Below are 23,680 nucleotides of genomic sequence, written 5' to 3'. Positions count from 1 at the left end.
CAACCCCAACCATACAAAGAAGCCTAGCTGATAATAACAGCAGTGAAAGGCTGGCACAAAGGTTGCACAGAGACTGTACTGGCTTTTCTGAAGTGTTTTTTCTCAAGGGAACTAGGAGTTGAGGATGAAAAAGTTTATTTTTAACCCTGGGGCATAATGCTTCCAGCAGCCTGAACAAAGGCATCTAAGTCAATGAAGAGGTGAGGGTGTTGGGTGACTTTATCCAGCTTGCCCTGGATGTGTTCCCAGCATGATATGAGAGTGTCTGGCACAGCTCTACCTTGGGGACAGGAGCACTGAGTGGCTGTTTGTACCATGGCTGCTACAGTCCTCTTTGGGTATCCAGTTGCACTGTTGATGGTGTCTTAGGGGTGACTGGTACCCCATCACTTGGGAAAATGCAGGGATTGTACCTTCACTTTACAGCTGTGGTGGTTGAGCAGAGGGCTGAAGAGAGACTGGCAGCAAAGAATGATGAGCTCAGTTTTTAAGCTGCTTGGTTCCCGTATGTTTTGGACTGCATGGCTGAGTAACTGGCAGAGACCTGTGCTTGCACCTCAGTGGTAAGACTGAAATGATCAGCCCTTACTGCTCCTGGAGACTGTGTGGGCTTCCAGGGAGTTAATCACAACAGCTGCTGGTGGGAAGTGCCAACTTTGGTCTGCAAAGGTGGTGTGGAAACCTGTACCTGAAATTGCCTTCGCTCTATGTGAACTCCTGCAGCTTCAGGTTCTGTGTATAGAGAATATTTTCATTCCTTCCTTCTGCATATAGAGAATTTTTTTAGGATTAAATAGGGCAAGTTTTCAACATTTGGGCTTTGAAAACCAAGGGGGAGGGATTAGACATGCTTTCTCTGCAATTCTTCTGGGTGCAGTCTTTGCAGTGCTCTTGTAAGTGCCCTTTATTCAAAGCGCAGCTCTCCCGTGCAACTGTGCAGATGGAAGGTCTTGCTTCTGTCCACTCTTCAACAGCTACTACAATTTCCAAAGGATAAGTAACAAAACATCACTGGTGTGGGATTCCTGCTGGAGAGAGATGAATTAAACTGTGAGCTCTGTGGAAACCTCAGCAATCCATTTTGTATGTCTTCCTTTCAAGGGATTTAAGCATGAGAGGGAATGTGTGGATGAGACAGAGATAAACTTCTTAGAGCTTAGGCTGTTTCTACTCATTATAATTTTGAGCATTTTCCAAGTTGTTTTTTCCAAGGGCTTGAGTAATTGCTCCTCCAAGATTGAAATATTCTTTACATTATTTTTTTTTGATCTTAGAAATTGTAATACAAATGACTATGCATATATAAAGTCATTGCCTAGAAAGTGTAGTGTCTGAAAGATCTTTCTTATGAGGTCTGTTTTGGGGTAGATTTTTAAAAACTAGTACATGCATAATGTGTTTGCCTTTTAAAGCGTTTTTACATCAAATAGTTACATGGAAAACCTTTGCTCTTCTACTCATTATTTAAACAGCTGCCCTCCACACTAATATTCATCCAAATCAGTGGAAGGCTATTGCAGAGAACAAATTATATGGGGACAAAATCTGTGTGCTGTTGAGGAGACCTGGGTTTATGGCCTCAGTAGAACTACACTCAGAGGCAGCAGTGCATGTTTCCCTGGAAAAAAGAAAAGTAATTGGGTAGAAAAATCAGAGAATGACATATAGCCTTCCTTTTTAACTTAGGTGAAATGGCAAAATTGTTTTTTAATTAGAAGTTGCTCAATTTTGTTAGCTGTCAGTATGACCTGAAAAGTGAAGCTTTTGAAGCATCTGGAAAAAAGGAGAAAGAGTTGGTTCAGGTCTGTGCCACAGCCCCACTCCTGTTTGTGCTCACAGTGAGCTGTAAAGGGAAATAAAGCCACACACACCACAACCTCTCCACTTTTCTTTTTTGAAATTGGATCTCATTTTTTCCCACAATGATACATCTTTACCTTTTCAGAATGAGGGGAAGAAAGTTAAATTAGGCCTTTGCAGTTATGGTAAATGCCAGATAAATAACGTGGCAGTCTAAAGTGATCACGACCAAAGTTGTTCCCTGGTGGACTCTTGTGTCCTCCCCATCCTCTTGCTGCTGGCTGGGGAGCCTGTTCTGCCCCAGCAGCCATGGGAGAGAGCAAGGGGCTGCCTGTGTGCTCAGGAGCACCTTCATGTGTCCTGCTGGCACAGACTTGTCAGCCTTGGCACTGACTTTTGCCCTCTTCTCAGAGACTTTACCATGCTGGTAATGGGAGCTAATTCTTGGGATGGCTCTTAATCATAAATTCATGCTGAGCCACTGATGGCAGGCTGGGATATAGTTAAATTATATAAATGGAAATGTATTGAAGCAGAAGCTTTTTAAATTAAGCGTTGGCCAACAAGGAAAAGAGTTAGGACTGGCCTCGGTGAGTATTGGCCTTGGGATTTTTCCCCTGGGACAGAGCTGACCCCCAGTGTGAGAGGCTAATTCTTCAGGCAATTAGATGCAGGCTTGTCTTGACCCTTCTGTTTAGGAAAATATGTATTTTCATATTTGCATAAATTGCCCCTCTGCTTTCATCATATAACTGATGTGCAACATCACTCCCTGGTGAATGCACCTTTCCTCTGGGGGTGGAAGGGGACTGAGGTGCCAGGGGTCATTTCCTCAGGACAGGCTGCTGGTCACAGCCCCAAGTCATGGCACCTGGCCAGGTTTCCTGAATGCAGCACACCTGCAAGGTGATTTCTGCAGTGAATAAACATTTCCTGCACCATTTTTGTGTGTTTTATCTGAACATCTCTTGAAAGTCATCAGGACTGGCTTGTCAGTTGTCGCAGCTGCCAGCAGACAAATCAGATGAAAGGTGGAAGCTTCCAGGGCACTTTGATGTCTGCAGCACTTGTGTGTGCTGCTTCTGTGGGGCTGTTGAGATCTGATTTGAAAACCTTTGCTTTCATAAACAATTTTTGTCTCCGATGTGAATTTCAGATTTAGTTTTTCATCTGCAGTGTGCTTTATGTAAACATTACAGATCTGAAGGTACCCAGACCCAAGACGGGTCTGGTTTGAGTTGTTCTTGACTCGTACTCAGAACTCAAAGGAAAAGAAAATACTTTTATTTTCCAGTTTTTCCAATGTACCTGACTCATCTAACTCATATCTTATTCCAAAAAAAAAAAAAAAAGAAAAAAAAAGACAGTTGCATAACAATTACTTATAATACTTGGATTGAAGAGGAAGCATGTGGAAAAACTATTGGTCACAAGAATGCTTTAAAGCCTGTTCAGGTGTTTCCCTCTAAAGAATTAGTTTTATTCATTCAGGTTCATTGATGTTTTTCTTTTCTCTGTTGTTGGTTTGCTTTATTTTGTTTAATGACAATTGTTTTGTGCATATTGATAAGGTACTCTTTGAGAATACCATCTGATTATCATCTTCCAGGATGCATTTTTAAATATGTGGCTTTGCAAAGCTGCTTTTATCCTTTATGTGTGTTCTAAAAGCAGTAGAGCAAAGGAAGTGGTGTCCAGGTAACTCATCTCTTCAAATGCTTCCAAGTGCTTTCAAAATGTATGTGAAGTGAGACTTCAAAAGGAAAATAAAGAAGCAGTCTATTTTTAAAGCCTTGGACTGGATTTAGAGGATCCAGGCTGTGACTCCAGCTCTGTGGTAAGCTTTCTGCCCTGCCTTTGGTAGGTTACTGGAACAGAGAGTTGGAAAATGGCCAAGCTCTGCTTTCATTGGGAAGGCTGGAGGTGTTGAAACTGGAGTAACAGTGCACTGTTCCCAGCAGGAACACCATTTCTGGGGAGAATGAGTGTGTGTGCCCTTACACATGACTTGTGCACACAGTTCCTGTGATTGGGAATTTACTGAGAAGGTCCCAGGTGAAATGCTCTTGTTTTGGGGGGTGGAACCTATATGTGGTCTTAGCTCTTTGGAGCAGGGATAACACTGATGTCTTGTTGCCTCCTCAAAGGATCTTGGTTTTGCTCTGCTGCAGCATGGGAAGGATTTTGAGATACCAGACTTTGGTGGCAGGAAAAGTAATTTTTATGTTTAGCTTTGTGAATTGCTTAACATCTCAGAGATTTTCCCCAGTATGTACAATGAAGAGAAGATTATTTTGTTTCTTCAGTCACTGCCTGTGTTTGAACTTTAAGGTCTTTGGGATAGATATTTCTTACTGATTATTGTCCTGTTATTGTGTTATGGAGAATCAACACCAAGGCAAAAAATTGTTAAGCTTTGTCCTCTCTCAGAAAAACATTTGTAGGGAGCTGATGTTCAAGTGCTGGAACCATTTCCATCTCCAGCAGAAAACAGTGGTTGGTAATTCTACAGGAATATCTCAGGGTGTGCATTTTAAGCCCTATATCTTGTGAGCCATGTGAATGTTACCAGAGCTGGGTAAAGCATGGCTGAGGATGGTGCTGGAGCAGCAGAACTGCCAGCCTGCAGGGGAGCAGGTCCCTGCAGCCCTGGCATGTCCTGCACAGGGAATTGAGGTGCTTGGCCAGGATCCCCTGGAGGATGGTACTGGAAAAGGGAGTTGGATCCAGAGCCTTTGAGCTTGACTCTGCTGCCCTTCACTTAGTGAAAGGTTGTATGAGAGACAACACTGCACCACATCCTATTGTAAATGCTTTCTCACCAACGAGGGGAGAGAATGATGCATCTGACTCCATGTTCTCAGAAGGCCAATTTATTACTATATTATACTACATTATATTAAAGAATACTATACTATATTAAAGAATACAAGAAGGATACTTACTGAATGCTAAAAAGCTAATAATGAAAACTTGTGACTCTTTCCAGAGTCCTGACACAGCTTGGCCCCGATTGGCCAAAGAGTGAAAACAACTCACACCAGAATCCAATGAAACAATCACCTGTGGGTAAACAATCTCCAAACACATTCCAGACAAGCAAAACACAGGAGAAGCAAATGAGATAAGGATTATTTTCCTTTTCTCTGAGGCCTCTCTTGCTGCCTTTCAGCTTCCCAAGAGAAAAACCCTGGGCAAAGGAATTTTTTCAGAGAATGCGAATGCCACAACATCCAGCTAAGATATTCGGAGGCAGTGGTTGCAGTAGAAGCCCCAAGGACCACTTTGCCCTGGGGTTCTCCTCCTTGAGCAGTTTCTCTTGGAAAATGTTCTCTGAACAAAATGGGGATGGAGCTTTGAACATAAAAAGTCTTAGAATAATTTTGGTTGGAAAAGACCTTGAAGGTCAACTCCAGCTGTAAACCTAACACTGCCAAACCCACCATTCAATCATGTCTCTAATTGCCATTTTTACATGTCTTCTAGATGCCTCCAGGGATGGTGACTCAACCCCTTCCCTGGACAGCCTCTTGCAATGCTCAGCAACCCTTTCAGTGGAGAAATTTTTTCCTAATATCCAATCTAAACCTCCCCAGGCACAACTTGAGGCCATTTCCTCAATCTACTATTTCCAGGTTGTCCCCAGTAGCCATGTAAGTTTCCCTCAGATGATGATAGGTACAAGAATCCGTCCATCAAAAATTATTTCAGGCTTTATAAGATAGGTATCTAACCTTGTACAGCTTGAAAGTATGTAAAAAGTAATTAGAGTTTGGCTTCTTTAAACAGATAACAAAAAAGTATTTACAGATTTTTGTATATTATTTTTCTGGAGGAAAATGGAACTTGCCTCTCTTCAGTCAAAACTGCTGGGTACATAAACATTTTTCATCTGCTAATCACTGACAAGTATTGCCAGTCTAATAATTTAGTCATGACTAGTTTGTTTTTTTATTTTTTAATCAGCTTTTCTCATAGTAAATTGGTTACAAAATTTGTGCTAATGACCATGTTAAATATTATCTGTAGCACCGGAGAAAAGTCAGCATGCATTTCCAGAGCTGAATACCCTTATCCAAAATGATCCTTGCAACTTTTCTGCCAAGCCCTGTTTCTTCCTGTGGCTGTGTAGATCAGGACAGACTTGGAAAATGTTTCACATACTAGGACATGCTGCTTTTTCTGTTTGATTTTTTAACCTTTAAAGCTTTCATAGTTATGAAATGTTATGAGGCTCCTAAGCTTCTCCAAGTAGGTACTATAACTTGAGTTGGTGTAAGTGCTCTTCAACAAGACAGGGAATGCACAAGTGTAGCTGTAGACCATTGCATGGGCAGGGATTCATAAGTGACTGATCTGTAGCTGGGAGCGTTTTGGAGGTGTAACCTTGAGACTGACTTGTATGCATGACAGTTTTGCAGGCTGACTGAATAGCTATTAGTAAGACAAGATGAAAAATGTTTTTGCCCTGCCAGCTGACCTTCTGCAGATCGTGGCTGGTTTTCCACAGAGAGCTGCTAGCAAGGAGAACGGGTGATGCAATTTGTTGTTGGAATTTGCATATTTATTCAAGAACATCTTCCCAGTGACCTCCTAATAGCTGAGCAGTGTCAGATGACAGCGCTTTTGCTGCTGTTGGTGTCTGCCAAGGTCTCGGGCTGGGATGTTCAGGAGATGGGAAGGGTAAAGCTGGGCTCCTCTCCAGGCAAAAGCAGTCAATGGGGCTGGAGGAAAAAGCCTTCTCACCTGACTCAGAACCAGGGTGTTCATACAGATATCTTTCGTCTCCTGGAGTGGGGCAGAGAGAATTAGGAGGGATGGGCAACATCCCAAGTGTTATCCAGGATCTGGGTCTGGCCTCTGTGAGAGGGAAGATCTTGTGGTTGTTCAAGCCAGAGCTTGTGAGACTTGCCTGGCACTGATGAGGCTTGGGTTTGGACACTGCCATGGAACTTACAAACCCAGGGGTCTTTACCTTTTCCCGATGGTTGGTCTGCAGTTTGAGATTTGCTGTAAAGATGACCATCTCTTTAAGACCAGTATGTGATTTATTTATTTGTATTAAAAAATTGTGCTCAATTTATCCTCTCATTTGTATCAATAAATATCTTGTGCTATTGCATCATGCCGACTAGATATTTGTTAAATAATTTTCTGTTACCCAAATTCTGAAACATTCAGCTCAGCTGGACCAAAAGAACTTTTAATTTAAAAATAATGCACTATGTGCTTACTAAAATCAAAGTATTTCAAAGCAATGAACTAGTGGGTTAAAGACAAATTTGGGACAGTAACATAATATAAATACACTAGCTGTGCAGAATGTATTTGAGAACTAAATTTATATTGGGCTTCTGTTTGGATTTAACTTAAAAGTGCTGCTTTTATATACTTAGGGACTGTAAACTAATGCTGTTATGTGACCAAGATAAGTCTTCTGGAAAGTACACTCAGCTTTGGAAATAGAAGGCAAGTGGAGCAGAAGCAGGCAGGCAGGAGCAAGCCAGAAACCACGATGTTTCCTTGAAATTCACTTCTTTCTCCTCTTCTTCTCATGTAAAAATACATGCTTATTATGGAATTAGAGTATAATCCTGTACTAGAGACAGAACTTTTGGTATCTTTTTAATAAATTAATTTAATGATAGAATAGGTCTAGAGAAGGTATGACCATATATATACAAGGTATGACCATATAAACATGGTTTCTGTCTTGTTTTGTCATGAATATCCTTGCCAAACAGATCTCAAAAGCAGAACGCAGGGAGATAATTCAATATCTGTCTTTCTCTGCCATGTCTAGATTATCAGCGGCTGATGACGGTGGCAGAGGGAATCACAACGCTGCTGTTCCCGTTCCAGTGGCAGCACGTCTATGTCCCCATCCTTCCTGCCTCTCTCCTGCATTTCCTGGATGCTCCTGTTCCCTACCTGATGGGGCTGCAGTCTAAGGAGGGAACCGACCGCTCCAAGCTGGAGCTGCCTCAGGAGGTCAGTGTCCACCTTGGGGGGGCTTTCCTGAAATGTCTGCCCCTGAAATTCTGTGTGAATTACTGCTGGGAAATAATGCCTGCTGTTAGGAGGCTTCTCTGGCACGGTGGATACTGATTGCCAGCAGCAGTGACATAGTAGGGAAGTCTCCACCGCCCTTCTTGGTCCATTTCTGAATTTAGTGAGTACCACTTAGTGTTTTGATTTCTAAATGCTTCTCTTTCTCCAGTTTGTGGTGACAAAGCTGAAATTTTGTTGGTTTTCCCTACATCATGCACTCCACCAGGTTTTGTTACTCCATCAGTGTCACAGTCCCACTGACAGAGGGCTAAAGAGCATTTTGTTGGGGGAGGATCTCGATGGGTCTGTATCTCAGGTGGAGTTGCTAGATGGTGTAAACCTGCCCTCTTGCTGCTGAGGAGCTTCCTGTGTCCTGCCAGCCTCATCCCATCTGTGGCTGAGCCCATGTGTTCCTGGTCTCTTACTAGACCAGTGACCTGGCCTCAAACAAGCCAGGCTTGCATTAATACTGTGCCTATGAACCACTTAGAGAGGAAAAAAAAAAGGAAGGAGAGGTCATCCTCTTAATCTCAGGGTTAAATGCTTGGTAGTGGTGGAGAGTGAAATGGAGTTTTTTTCCTCTTCAAAATTTGATATGGTGATTAAAACTGATTCACATTTTAACCTGGCCATACAGCAAAGTCTTTGGGCTATGGCTCACCTGTCTGCATTCCAGAGGGTGACTGGAACCAGAGCATACCATGTGCTTTTAAACTTAGGTTTCTTCTTAAAATCAGTGGGAACCCCAAAAGTACCTGTTTGTACAGCAGCAACATCTCCTGCCAGTGGCTGTGCTGAGGGGACTCTCCTGGGGGCAGAGTCCTTAAGGATTCCAAATACCTGCTCTGACTGAGAAGGCAGATGGGAACAGCAGCAGTGGGAGTTTTTGTGTGGAAGTGAAGGGATAGACACAGGGCAGGGGAAATACATTTTTTAATAAAGATCTATTTTACATACTGCATGAAGGTGGCTGAGTCAGCCTTCGTGGTGTGGAACTGCAAATCAAGTTTTACCTCCTGGGTACAGTGACTGAAGCACATGAAATCTGCACTGGTGTGGAATAAGGCTGCTATCTAGCTATGCTCCTCAGTAAAACTATGCTAATATTATATAATCACTGCAATTTTTAAAATTATTAGTTACATGCTTTTGGTTAGCAGATTAAGCTGTCATTTTCTTTAAATTAATATGGTAATGTGACAGTATTTAGTATTGCAGCATCGTTGGAATAACAAATACCACCAGGGAGAAAAGAGTAAGAGTGGGGTGGAATCTGCCCCCTCCATGATGTTTAACAAATGAGTGAAAAATATCAGCATTTATGAATACCACAGGTCCAGCAGCTGTGAGAGAGGGAAAGAAATATGACACATTGAACAGGGAAGATCCTGAATCTCGAATTCCTCTAGACAATAAAAAATAAAAAACCCGTCAGCATGCCAGCAGTGATGAAGCACTGTTCACATCAGCATTCCTTTATTGTTCAGGCCAGGGGCTAGCTTTTCAAGCTCTTGCTCTAAATATAAACCATTTGTTTGTTAGAGATAAAAAATTGTAACAACTGGCCATCATGCTGTCTTAAGGTTACTAATCTCCCTGCATTAACTTCAATCATCAGATGTTTTTGAAGAGAGAAGTGAGACCAATTCCCCAAGGGTTTTCTGAATCTAAATCTCAATTTTCGAATTTTGTAAATGATATGCAGAGCTGAAATTAAAAAGCCTTTGAAATGAAATATTGATAGATAAGAAGGCAGTCCCTGAGCTAAAGAACTGTACTGATGCATACCACAACTGTGTAATAGCTACATAGTTTAATCAAATTGTTTTGTATGGAGAAATGCATTTCTTTGTACAAACTAAATTTAATACAAAAAAGCTGAAGGGACACTTCTCCTTTACCAGATGAATCCTAATATGCTTTAAAGTATGTGAAATATGATTAATGTTAATAAACATGTCCCTGAGATATCCAATATATTATAAACATATTTGTTGTGGAATGTATTGTCTGGCTGAAAATTAACCTCTCAAAAATGAAGGAAAATAATTAATTTGTCTTCACATAACCTGAAGATTAGTCTAGGGTGTTTGGTAAGAAGTAAAGAACACTAAAAGTGCCTGAAAGAAGGCAGAGGAGCTGTGCTAATGGCCAAATCAGGCTAACAAAGACCTGCTGCTGCCCTGTGGGTTTTCTGCATCTCCTGTTCTGCAGTTTTATGCCAGGATAAAACACATCAGAGCTCAGCACCTTGGGAATCTGACCTGGGTTAAGATTTTACTCAGCACAGTGCACTCAGACAGTGAATTTTAGATGTAAGCCACCATTCTGAAGATCAATTACTGTTTTTCATTCTGCTGTTATTCCTGAGGGTGCATTTGCAACGTAATTAATTTTTATGTGGGGTTCTTCTATCCCTCCATTGACACTTACCTAGTAAAAGTATCTGCCCTGCTAGATTAATGTCTTCACTTAACTTTAATCTTACCAGACTGAGATCCATCTCCATTCATAGCAAAGCTAAGAGCACTCTCTTTAAATCTCAGACAGAGGAATTGCCACTATTAAAAGCCTCCATGGAAACAGAGGGTCAGGGGAGTGGGGAGACAAGACTCAGCCTCTAGTGGACAAGCTGTACTCAGACATAATCCCAAAGGATTTCTGTGGGACCCTCTTTTGTAGTTTTGCTTGAAGCAGCATCATCTTTCTCACTGAACATCTCATTTCCTGGTAGCACAGCTGCAGAGGCTTCTTGCAGTTGGTAAAATAAATGTGCCTGTGAGATGCAGTAATTCACACAAAGGGTATTTGCATGGGCTGAGAAGTGGTGCTGCACTTCCTGCTTGGTGGTGTGTCCTTGGCTGCTCTGAGAGGGTGTATGAGATCTTTGTAGTGGAGAGTTTGGGGTCTGCGTGCCCTGGGGAAACAGGAGAATGCAGGAGCCTTTATTTGTCATGCAGTTGACCCTCAGCTGTACTGAAGTCTGAAATGTCATGGGCTAGACCACACAGCTAAAGTGTCCTGCATATGCGTGCACTTATCCTTCTGTCTGGAAGCACCCTGGGAGGAAGGGCTACATCACAGGGGAACCAGTTCAGTGCTGAGTGTCCATTTTGGAACTTTTGTTTGTATTTCAGGCAAACTTGTGTTTTGTAGACATCGATAACCATTTCATTGAACTGCCAGAGGAATTCCCACAGTTCCCCAACAAGCTGGAGTTTATCCAGGAAATCTCCGAGGTTCTCCTGCAGTTTGGGATCCCTCCAGAAGGCAACCTGCATTGCAGTGACAGCGCCACCAAACTCAAGAACTTGGTTCTTAGCGACCTGGTGAACGACAAGAAGAACGGGAACATCCCCAGCAATGCCCTCAACATGTACGAGCTGCTGAAAGGCAACGAGACCATCGCCCGCCTGCAGGCCCTGGCCAAGAGAACAGGCGTGACCATGGAGAAAATGACCATCAGCACCCCCCTCACAGAGGAGAAGGATGGGAAGCTGTCCTGTGAGGAGCTGGAGCTGAGGGACTACAAACTGAACGTGCAGCTCCGCGAGGTTTTCGCCAACCGCTTCACGCAGCTGTTCGCAGACTATGAGGCTTTCGTCATCCAGGCTGCCCCCGACATGGAGTCGTGGCTGACAAACAGGGAACAAATGCAAAACTTTGACAAAGTAAAGATAGCCATGTGTTCATGTCTCCATCTAAAAGGGGGAGGGAGGATAGCTATGTTTGTGTAAATATAGCCTAGGTTCTCTTTGGTCTGCCGTTCCTCATCTGCCTCACTGCAAGATTTGTCCGTTTCCATTACACAGTGCCAGATCTCCTGCCAGAGTGAATCGGAGCACATCCACTGAGCTGTTCAGAGCCATCCTGGCTTGTACAAACCAAGCTGGCAGGCTTCTGCCCAGCTCGTGGGGCTGCTCCTGTGGGCTTGGTGGAAGGGTAACAATGCTCAGTGACTTCTTTTCTGTCTTTCTTTCTTTTTTTTGATTGCTGGGAGGAGAGGTGCACACTTGAGATAAGAAACCAAATCTAGTCTTTCATTTTTCCTAACCTCATGGTAGAGGTTTTGGTAATGGGTGATGTTGTTCTGAAGAAGGTTGTCACTTAAAGAGTATTGTTATGATTCCATTGTTGTGTATGCATAAGAGGGAAAAGGAATCTCTTGAGATTAGAAATGGGGATATAAATAGATGGGAGGACAGCAAAAAGAATGGGAAATGTTGGGAACCTTGCACAGCTGCTGAGTGACCCTACAAAGCAGATAGTATTCTTAGCCATCATCTTTTTTAGGTCCAAGTCCTTCTCTAAGGAGGAGGTTAAGAGGATGAACAGTGAGGAACAGACTGAATACTGATCTGAGTCAGTTTTTGATTTACAAAAATTGCTGCCATGCCTTTTATTGGTTTGTTTGGTTTTGGCCATTAAAACAGTGTAGCATTCAAAAGGATGGGGTTGTTTAGGCAATCTCTACTAGTGCTTCTGCAATAAAATGGGCTGTTAAGTTTACAGTTTTCAAAGCTCAGTTAGAGATTTAGACACACAGTCAATTTTAATTGGAAATTCGTGATTAATTGCCCTGTGTAACATCACTGAAGAGCACTGTGCACCCCTTGATATGTGTGACACCTTAAGTGATATCGTTCCAGGCAATGATGCCCAGACCAGAGGTGCCATGGGGGCACATGTGATTGTCTGCCATGCATTTCACAGGGTTTATTCCTGGGGGTGAGAGCTACTAGGTTGCTTTGAAAAAGCAGGCAGTCTGAGCACTACTTTAGTAACTTGATACCCCTTTGTTCCAGCTGTCAAAGCCTCCCTGACTGCTTATTTCTTACAGTTGTGAACCAAACCCCTTTGTAGATGGGTTCACAGCTCTCTGAGAGGTGTTTCTGCAGTGAGGGAAGCCTTGTCCAAGCCTTCCTGCTGGCTGCTGGATCAGTTCTCTGCTGAAGGATGGCTGGACACATCAGTGCTGAGCATGAATGTGGCACTAATGAGCTGTTCTGTATTTCAGGCTTCCTTCCTTTCGGACCAACCCGAGCCTTACCTCCCATTCCTTTCACACTTCATTGAAACACAGATGTTTGCAACCTTCATAGACAATAAGATAATGTCCCAGTGGGAGGAGAAGGACCCTTTTCTACGAGTTTTTGACTCCAGAATTGAGAAAATAAGGCTGTATAACGTCAGGGCCCCTGCACTGCGGACATCCAACTACCAGAAATGCAGCACTCTGAAAGAAGCAGGTACGTTCAGATGGGCTGGTAAAATATTCACAAGTACAATGTCAGCCACCAAGAAATATAGGTCCTCAGTCATCTGAGTGTTGCAGTTGATGAAGTCCTAGAGCTACCTGAGGAGGACTCAGCAGTGTCCTTATCTCAGCTGCAACTTAATCATCCTGTTAAAGACCAGAAATGGCAGGAGCCTTTACCTTCTCTTTGAGCTCTCCTGGGCTGGTGCCTTTAATAAAATCAAGCCAAACCCAAATGGAACTGGCTCACAGTTTCTCATTTCAGGCAGCTCCTGTTCCTTTTCCAGGAGAGCTTTCCTTCACCCTGGTGGTGGGACCAGTGCCAGCCACACGGAGGAGTCGAGCCCTGGTGTCTGCTCCACTGGCCTTGTCTCCCCCTTCCATAAAAAGACATTGTTTAGCCTTACACCATTTGGTTAGAGCAGCAGGGGATGCTGGGTGGGGATGTAATCCTGTGTGGCATATTTAGTACCTCCAGCAATAGATGTTCAGTGTTAATGAACAATACACTGTACTGAAGGATTGGAATTTTTTTCTGTTACTGTCACAGGATGCCTTTCCAAATTATATTTGAATTTCTTGTTTAATGCTTGTGCAAGTATTTATTTAATTTCTAAGTAATACAGGGAAATGATGCTCCTAAATTTGTTGGGACACATATTAGTAAGAATAGGGCAAACATATTTCTCATGGGGCTTTTTTTAGGTTTAACTCCTTCAGTGTTTTTACTTGCTGTAAACATGTCAGAAATAGAAATCTGTGTCTGTTTAAATTTTTCTGTCTAAACCAATTCTAATTTGCAGGTCAGCTGTCTATTCAGCGTCTAGTTTTGGCAGATATTGTGGCACCAGAACCTCATATTCTGTCTTGTGAAAAGCAGCAAACTGATAGTAATATCAATTTTCCTTCATATTTACCATTCACAGTATATGTGACCCCAGCACTGATCCAACACCTGTTTGTTTAACTATTTTTGGAACCCTTCAAATCCTCTGACCCCACACTACCCACTCCTTTTCTCCAAAATGGAACCATACAAAATGATTTTTTTTTTTTAGAGGGGAAAAAGTACTTGCTGAGTTTCTAATGATAATGTATGTAAATCTTGCGACAGCTTCTTTCCCATCACACTTTTATAAAACAGGAAATGAGTTATATGTTATTCTTAACAAATGGAAAACAGGTTTAGCTTCCACCCTTTGCATATGTATCCTGTAGCTGTGACACGCTGAAGGAACAGGCCTGCCTGTTAATAGATGGGCTAGAAAGAGTTGAATATTAAAGTTGCTAATTAAATGCTGAATTCACCCATACACCTCCTTTCCCAAGTTCTTCACAAATTAAGAGGGTGACAGGTTTAATTTTCATTCTATTTGAGATTTGAGATTGAAACCCTCAAATCCCTGAAGCAAAGGATTTTGAACTGCTTTAGTTTCAGTGGAGCTGAGATTCCTGGGGAGCCCTCTCCCATCTTACCATAGCCTTCCTTGTTTCCAAGAATCTGCTCATCTTCCTGATGCTGCTTAGGTCTTACTACAGTTACCTATGCTTTTTGAAGGCCTGCCATCCAGTAAAGGCATATCTAAATTCAGGAAGAGGATATTTATAGTCCCAGATGTTTGCAAAACTCAGGTGTCCCTCCACAAGCATCTGCCCAGGGACCAACATGTCTGGGGCTAAGCAAGGTGCCCAGTCCCACAGGGCTGCAGCTGGCCTTGGAGGTCTCTATTCTGCTGAAGAAGCCTTAAAATCAAACAAGGAATTTCAGGGAAAGATGGCATTGCTGTTGCCAGCTCTTAATGCATCTCGTAGGCTCCTGTAAATACCTGCTTGCTTAACAGCTAACTTGCTTGCACCAGTGCTCGTTGTGTTGGGTAAAGAAACTAAAAGCAAAATTAAAATCCCTACAGCACAAGTGTCTGCTCACCTCTGCGAGTGGCAGGTTTGTGTCTAAGGTCACCATTTAACTCCAGTGGGTTTCCAGGGCTCTGAGCATGACCAGTGCTGTTGTGGCAGCGCGTGCCCTCGGGTGGGTGGTGACCCAATTGCTCACCTGTGACTGTCACCTGCAGCCCAGTCCATCGAGCAGCGCCTGATGAAGATTGACCACACAGCCATCCACCCCCACCTGCTTGACATGAAGATTGGCCAAGGGAAATACGAGCAAGGATTTTTCCCAAAGCTGCAATCAGATGTCTTGGCAACGGGACCCACCAATAACAAGTAAGCGCAGGTTTTATTTCCTGGATTTAAAAGCAGGTTTCTCATACAAATGCTTCACATCATTGGACAGAAGTCCTAATTTTGGATGGCATATAGCCAGTCTAATGAATGGAAAACTAACAGCTGTTTCCATTTCAGGTTTTTTTCAGCCCGTTTCATGGGCTGTGACTTGAAAATAGGACCATAGTTTGGGTTATGTCAGGAAGCATTAGCTGTTTTGGGAAAGATTCCTCACTGCTGTTTTCTATCGAGTGGTAACTATTCTGTCTTCTCATACATAGGGGTTTTTTTTGTAGGTGATCTTATGAGTTTCAAATGAATTGTTTGACTGTTTTGCACTAAAAACAGTAATTTGGGAACTCAAGCCAAAATTCAGATTCTGAAAGAAATTTTGGTGTTGAAACCTTCACAACATCATGTGGAATGAAATTAGTGTCCACTCTTTTCCTTTCTTTTCTTTAGCTGTTATTACAGAGATTTTTGTAGCTCTCTTTCAGTTGCCACATTGTAATATCCTGGAAGAGTAACTTGGTGAGGGTGGAAAGTATGTGAGTCTGTATGTCACATACTTCTTTTTTGACTCTGATAAGGTTCTGTGATGTACTTTGATAAGAGGCTAGTGTTAGCTATAGCTGTGGAATTAAGCATGCCATTAGATGGCTCATTTACCTAATGCAAAATGGGAACCTGGAGCACTGATACACTTTACAGTTATAATACAAAGTAAGTACTGTGACTTCCTTTATTTTTAGTTTTTCTTCCTGCAAAACCTATGAATGAGAGGTTTCTCCCTCTTCAAAAGTGAAATATTTGTGCATCACTGATTACAAGCTCATTAAATTATCAGCTGAAGCCCTCAGGTAGTCAAAATGTGGGAGCACAGGGAAATCCAAGAGCTTCAAAGGGTTCAAAGTTGCCCAAATGTTAAAGCTGCCTCTTGTTTTAGACATGGGCATGCACACACGCCGCTCTGAGCTTCTGCATGAGGTGCCCACTCAGTTCTATTTAAACACCTTTTGTGCATACCAATGCTAGCTAAGCCCTTTTGAATAACCTGCTAGGAATAAAAATTACAAATGATAATAAAAGAGATCCTTAAGCACTGAATGTTTAAAGAAATGGAGTTCTTTGAAAGAAATTTTTAAAACCCCAGAACCAATCACAGAGGAGGAATTCATATTTCAAAGTTCCTTTGCTTTCAGGGTTCCTGCAAATGGAGAGAGAATTGTATGGGTAATGGTCCTTTGAGGAATGGAGGATTTCTTCATCTCGTGAGATGCTGTATTTAGCAGTCTGCCTCTTATTCTTATGGGTGGGTTTCAATTTCACAGTGTCAGCAACAGTGAGAGTGTGCCTAGCCTGCATAAAGTTGCTTAAATCTTCTGTGTCTGTTGCAAAATCATAGTGAATCTATGAATAAGCATCACTTAAAAATAGTTTTCCTTATGCTCTTTGAGATTTGCTTCCATTAGATTGGTACCTGTTCTAAATTGACTTTAACTCCTTGAGTGGTGATTTTGATTTAGATCACAGTATATTTCAGAATTTTTAAGTTCCAAAATCCCATTGCTTACCACAAAGCGATGTCAAAGTGACAAATGTTTGGAATTCCTCCAGTTGTATGTTGCCAAAAAGGCCTGTAATTGGAAAATCTCAAGACCATCTGTTTATATCTTTCTTCTGCCTGGTTTTCATGTGAGCAGCTGAGAAGACTCTTTCTCTCCCATTTAGGACATGTAATTCTGCTGATTTTACACCCATGTATAGAACAGCTTTTCCTTGCCTTCTGCAAAAACAGTGTGACTCTTCTGACCACAAAACCATTTGAAGTATAGCCTTCCATAAATTTGAATTTCCCAGTGTATGATTCTTGGAGATAGATACAGGACTGGAGCTTTGCCTATGAGCATGGGCTAAGAGAACACTCCAGCTACATTTCCAGACTCTTCAGGTGTAGCTGTTGTGTGTTTATATTATAAAATTAATGCAAAGGATATTGCTGTGTAGATGAGAATTATTTTTGCAGGCTTCAGTTTTACATAGCAAATTTTGTCCTGAATTTTGTATGGAAGTATATTTGTGGGAAATAATTCCCATGTTGCATTCAATTGTTGCTGGACAGCAGCAAATAAACCAATTCAAAGCTGTTTTAATGAAAAGATGTCCTCAGTGGCCAGCAATCAGGGATTTATTGCTTTCCTTTCTGGGCTAATAAACTAACAAATACATAACCAGAGCTCAGAATGTTATCTAGCTGTCCCCTTCCTGTAAGCAGGAGGAGCACTGAAAATACCTCAGTTACTGGGCTGTTACATGTGTAATATGTTATATCTAAATCACAAATAGAATGCAGACAACAAACACTTCTAGTTTCAGTTCTAGATCCTATATGTGATTTAAACAATTTAGACTATACCCAAAGCCAGTTCTATCCTCCTTCCCATCAGGCAGCAGTGTCCCACTTGGACTCCCTCTGTGCTGCTCGCCTTTGATACATCTCCCACATCATGGGAAAACCTTCTGAATCTACAGGGAGCAGCTGCAGCTTCCTCTGGGTACAAAAGCATCCCCTCCACGCTGCTCTAGCCGTGTAAAGCAGTGGCTTCTGCAGAAGTCCTCCTAGAAAGCATCCCAGGAGCAAACAGGCTGCAGTCCCTCAGGCTTATTTCTCTGTTTTTCTGAAGAAGAGCTGTGGTTTCCAGAGCCCTCATTTCCTTTCTCAAACCCCAGCACCACACTGTGGTTTCTATGTGTTCCCTTCTTCCCTGTGTGCATTTTCTGCCAGGCTTTAAAATTGTAGCTGGAGCTCCACTGGCTGAGGCATTTGCAGGAGTGGAATTTGAATGACAAAAAGCCAAGCTACATAAACACTTCATGGTTTTTGATTAGCTAATTGTTAAATTAGGGGGAATATGCTTACAGTGCAAAATTAAAACAATGAAACAAGCTGTGTTTTCAATCTAATTGATTACCTTGTAACTTAATTTGTACTAAGAAGCTTGATAAATGAGATTAAATATTGCAGAGGAAAACAGTGATTCCCAAGCATGGGAATATATTTGCATTCTGGCAATTTGTATTGAATGCCTTCAAAGAACAACTGAATGCATTTTTTTCTTGCTTCTTTTGGTTTTCAAATGAAGGGTTTGCTTTGTTACACATTTACAAAATGGCTTTAATTACCCTTTTTTTGCCTTCCTATCTGTTTAGGCCTGCTTTCCCTCCCACTTCTTTATTGGAGCCCTGCTTTCCTCCTTGCTTACTTTGCTGACCATATTGTTTCCTCTTTCCTGCCCTGGCCACTTCCATTTGTTCCCGAGCTGTGTTTTGCTGATCTGACCACTGTGTCAGTATTTATTTACAAAACCCATGCAGTAGGACTGTATGGAATTGGTTCATTTTTGTGCTCTGTTTTATGACATGACTTGGTGGGCACTGTCCTGTGCTCTTCATCTTCAGCCCCCTCCTTCAAGGCGGGAGATGTGCAGGGTTTATCTGCCTGGGGCAGATTCTTTTTTTGCTTGTTGCTGGCATTTAACATCAGGTAATGATTTTCAAGGAAATATGATGTATATATAACACAGAGGGGTTGACGTGTCTCTGTGTGATGACAGAATTTGTTCTCGTTTTAACTAAATTATTTTTTGTATGCCAAATGGTCTTTTTCTTTTAATGAGTGCTTCATATTATATGGCCTTTTACTGCCCCCCTGTCTGTTTGGTACTGTTTTAAGGCTGTGTTAAATGAAGAGATAATTTTTTTTAATCAAGCCAAACAATTGCAAGTAATATAGAGTGGCATCTCTGCAGCACATCTAGGTGGGCACGAGATGAGTCAGCAATGAGCCATCCACACACAGCACTGAGGTTATTTAAATTTTGTGAGTAGTAATAGTTCACCTTTTACATAAGAAGATCTGAAACAAGCAGTTACTATACGTCAGGTAACCTAATGTAGCAAACCACTGATGGGTGCAATGAAAATATGAACCATTTGTACTCAAATACATTCATTTTCAGGAATAAAGTGTGACTGACAATCTGTGCCTAAAGAAGGTCTCTGAGATAGGAAATATACATTGTAGTGACTTGGAACCTCATGGGTGAGTCTCCTGAGCTACTGATCCTCTGCTCAACTGGTGCAAGGCAGGAAAAGTGCAATTAACTTCTTTGAGTTAATAGATCATTTTAACATAGCTGTGCAGAATTAAAGCTGACAGGGAAAAATGGGCATTGACATCCTTGCATCCACTATTCCATTTGCTCTCCTCTGAATAGTACTCCTGTCCCAAGGGACTTACAAATTAAATACCTCATAGGACAGTGGTTCCTCAGGGCAGGTGATGCTGCCAATTCACTACAGCTCTTCCTTACAGAGGATGACAGTTGTGTGTGCCACCCTTTATAATCACTTCTTTTCATATGAACTGCTGAAAGAGCCTGTCAGTGCAAGGCCACTCTCTTTAAGGCATTTTACTAATTTTTGTCCTTCCAATGAGCAGTTTCAGAGCTTTCCTATTTCACCCTATGGCAGAGATGGAAAAGGTGCCTAAGTCTCCATCTAAGCCTTCATTCTCCTTAGCATGGAACAGTGTTTGTGGAGCAGATTCACACTGTGGATCCCCATCCATGATCAGGTGGAGCTCAGTTTCAATGTTCCTTTTCTTGTCTGGTCTGACATGTGTTTCACTTGGAATCTCTGGGTACAGCCCCACACATGTAAGCCCTACAAGGAGTTTGCATGTGCAGGCTGTGTGTGTTTGATGTGTGCATGTTTTAGGGGGGTTTGCTGGGGCTGTACTACAGCTGTGTGCTAATTTATTAGAATGCAGAAACTCAGATAACTCCTTTGATGGATCTCTATAGGTAGAATGGGTATTGTCATGATTTGCAGACCTAAATAGCAGCCTGCCTCATGAGATGGTGTATATGAGGAGATTTAGGTTCTGTCCTATAGACAAGTGCATTTCTCTCTTTCCTTCTCTCTGTGATGACTGTAAATGGAGTGTAAATTACAATAGTGATTTTCATGGTGATGGGTAATATTGGTTAAATCCATCTGAGAAAGAAGTTCTCTAGCAGCATGTTCATGTTTTGCAGTATAAATCTTGCCTGCTGCACCCATGTCTCATTTGGGAAGACATAATTTCTTCATTTCTCAAGGGAACTTTAAAAAGGGGCGGGCAGGGAGAAGGTGTGGGAAGAAAGAGATCTGTACACATGGTCACAGTACAGCTTGACCAGTCCCTGGTGTGAGGTGCTGTCTTGCTAGATGGTTTCTGACAGTGCAGCTTTGCTGCTGACTGCCTTACCTCCTTTATTATAGAAATGTAAAAGATGATACTTAACATGGGATGTTTCAAATGTCACCATTACATTCCCTCCAACCTCTGCAAACCTATCCCCATGCTTGTTGGGTCTAATTTGATACCAAATGGTGCTGACTTGACTGCTTTTATATCACAAAGGTCTTAGTTGGAGGTGCCTTACTTAATTTCCATATGTTGAACAGAGCACAGTGTTCCCTGGTCCCTGCTCTGAAATATCACTGCTTTTCCACAGTCCCTGGAGGTGAGGAGCATTCATCTGTGGATATGGGAGTTAGATACAGACAGACACACTGAAATGAGCCTTTCTTCATTTCTCCATGGAGGCAGCTTGTCCCTGGACTCCCTGCAGCACCCAAGCTGTGTCTGCTCCATCCCCAGAGACCTGGTGCTTGTAGCAATGCCTCCACTGTGAGGAATAAATGAAACCTGCCAGTAGTCCATGCTCGTGGCCCTGCCAGCAAAAAACTAAAAGGGAGAAGGCATTTTTGGGGTTGGGGAGTCCTTGGGCAGCATCCAGATCCAGCCGGAAGGCTTCATCTCCTCAGGACAAGGAGAGGAGGGACACAGGCAGCAGGGGTTATCTGAAAAGCCCAAGTCTAGGGGCTGACAGTAAGCAAAGGGCTGCTGGAGGGAGAACAGCTTTCTTTGCTGCTTTGGCAGCACCTGGGCTGAGGTGTGAATAGAGCAGCAGCTGATGACAGGGCCGGCAGAGGCACCCACATGGGATTTCAGCTTCCATGGGGAGGTGATGCCACCACTGGGGCTTTAATCCCCCTTAAAATCACTTCAAGTGGTTGCAGGGAGAGGAAGAGCAATTTGAAAAGCAGTCACTGCTGAGGAGAGGGAATGGTTATTGTAATACTGAAGCATTGTTTTGGGAAAAAAAAAATTCTATGTGACCCAGTAAAGAAAAGGCTTTAAAAGATTTAGCTGCTTAATCCTGCTTATCTGCTGTTAGATCTTCACAAAACCTTCCAGAGAGATTCAGAGCAGCATCTGAATGTACAGACCTCACCCAGTGACTCAACAGCTCCTCTTCCTCTACTTCAGAGTTTGGAAAAGAGGGAATGTGCAGCTCACTGTCTGTAATTGCTCCAGCTAATGAGCAGCAGTCTTTTTTTTCATAAACATCCAACAATCTTCATTTTTGTGTGATTAAAACATTCAAATAGTTCTGTTTAATAACCTGGAAAATGGGCTGTGCTATCTCCCAGGTGAAGTACAGCTCTGGAATGAGCTGAAAATGCTTTAATAGTGGTGTGTTATTTTGTAATTATTCTGTGGCTTTCGTTCTGCTTTCACCTTTGGTGAGATGTTTTCCCTCAAAGGACACTTAAAGCAATTCTTCCATCTTCCAGTAAAGGCAGAAATGCAGATGGAGATGGATCCAAGCTCTGTCTAGAATTCAGAAAGTAACCATATAAATTGGAGCAGAAAAACTATGATATGGGGTAATATTTGATCTATAACTTAAATTTCTAGTGTGTTATTGGCATTCTGTTGTGTGAAACATAAACATTGTCCTGGCTTGCAATAAATGCAAGGTCTCCAGAGCCAAGTGGCTAAAGTCACATTAATATCCTCTGTTCAACAGAGTTTTTCTGTGACATTTCTGGTTGTTGAGATTATTAAAATGTAAGGGTTTATTTTCCCCCTCTTTGTCATCTAACAAGGCTTTGGCTGTTGCTGCTGAAAAAAAAGTAAGTGGTGACTTATGGAGGTGCAAAGACACTTATGTCAGTGATGTGTTCCTCTGAGAAGGTATCAGCATTTGCTTTGCAGACACCTATTGGGCTGTTTCATTTTGTTAGCAGAGACTTGAGGCCACAAAAAAAAAATTGCTTTAAAAATAAATGTGTTGTCTTATGGGATACGGAGGTGATGAACCATAATTACATACAGACCCAGCTTTCTTCCTTTGTACTTGTTTTCTTGATGTTATTTGTGAGGTACAATGGGACTTCAGTGTGACTTGTTTAAATAACAGTTTCTGTGGCTTTTTTTCCCTTTGTATCTGTGTGGTGAACCAAAATTCAGTCTTTGGTTGGCTCTCTCAAGGAACTGATGAATATAGCTATGTACATGTTTGCAAAGTTCTTCTCTCTGGAAACAGAGGCCTTCTTTTGGTCACCAGGGGCCACATCCCTGCACTACTCTTGGGTCAGATTCCCCTCCCTGCACATCTCCAGTGTTTTGCCCAACATGTCGGAACCCAAGTCCAGCTCTGTGCAAGAGTTTCCTCCCCAGGCATTCATCTGCTGAAACTCCTTGCCCAAACTGGTAGATCCCAAATTTTATTTGTATGTACTTTTGTTTGGAGTGCACACAAAAATATGTGGGTTTGGGATCTGGAGACTGCTGTCCTCGCCAATGCCACACGTGCGGAGAGAGGAGAAGTTCAACTGGGTGTACATGAACAGATGGAAAAAACCCAAGGCTTTCTGTGGTACTTAGGAACTAAATGCAAAAAAAAGCTAAGGTGAAAATAGCAACATGACAACATGACTAATCCTAGGAACATAAGTATTGTTTATAACCTTTAGACATAGGTGCACCCAATAACAGTTGTTAAAATTGCAAAGTTTGTCTCAAATAATTCCTGGAAATGCCACAGAAAGTGGAGAACGGAGAAGTAGCACTTCTCACAGAAAAGCACAATCATAGAAATTGCTGCTGAAAATAAATCATTGTGTTTTGTTTTTTGCTAAAGGTGCTGTTCTTGTCAAGCCTCATTAAATGCAGCAGTGGTGTTGGGTAACTAAGCACAGTGACTAACCTAGTGATGTCATCAATGCTGTGGCATGACCTGCATTTCAGGTACCAGGAGCTCTCACTGGAGACCCTGGCAGGCAGCTGCCCACATTTCCACTGGGAATTTTGTCCCTTGGGTGAGTGCTGGACTGTCACCATCCAGGTGGTTTCCCATGGGGAGGCCAGGCACCATCTCACACCCACACTCACTGCAAAGTCCAAGCTTGGGCTTTCCCTTCTTCTGCTGCAGACCCACTGGCTGTCCTTCA

The 23,680-nt window shown here is 42.3% G+C and overlaps 1 protein-coding gene across 1 annotated transcript in view; it reads left to right on the top strand.

Moving 5' to 3' along the window:
- DENND5B (DENN domain containing 5B) overlaps positions 1-23,680 on the top strand; it is a 105,818-nt gene that overhangs the window by 58,006 nt on the left and 24,132 nt on the right. Inside the window, exons 4-7 of the mRNA XM_066549614.1 lie at positions 7,604-7,791; positions 10,989-11,522; positions 12,869-13,100; positions 15,181-15,331. Coding sequence (XP_066405711.1) covers positions 7,604-7,791; positions 10,989-11,522; positions 12,869-13,100; positions 15,181-15,331 — 1,105 coding nt within the window. The remainder of the gene's footprint in view (positions 1-7,603; positions 7,792-10,988; positions 11,523-12,868; positions 13,101-15,180; positions 15,332-23,680) is intronic.

The sequence above is a fragment of the Molothrus aeneus genome, chromosome 5, assembly GCF_037042795.1.
Source record: "Molothrus aeneus isolate 106 chromosome 5, BPBGC_Maene_1.0, whole genome shotgun sequence".
NCBI classification, from domain to species: Eukaryota; Metazoa; Chordata; class Aves; order Passeriformes; family Icteridae; genus Molothrus; species Molothrus aeneus.
The sequence above is the reverse complement of the archived record's forward strand: the minus strand, read 5'-3'. Positions and strand labels throughout refer to the sequence as shown.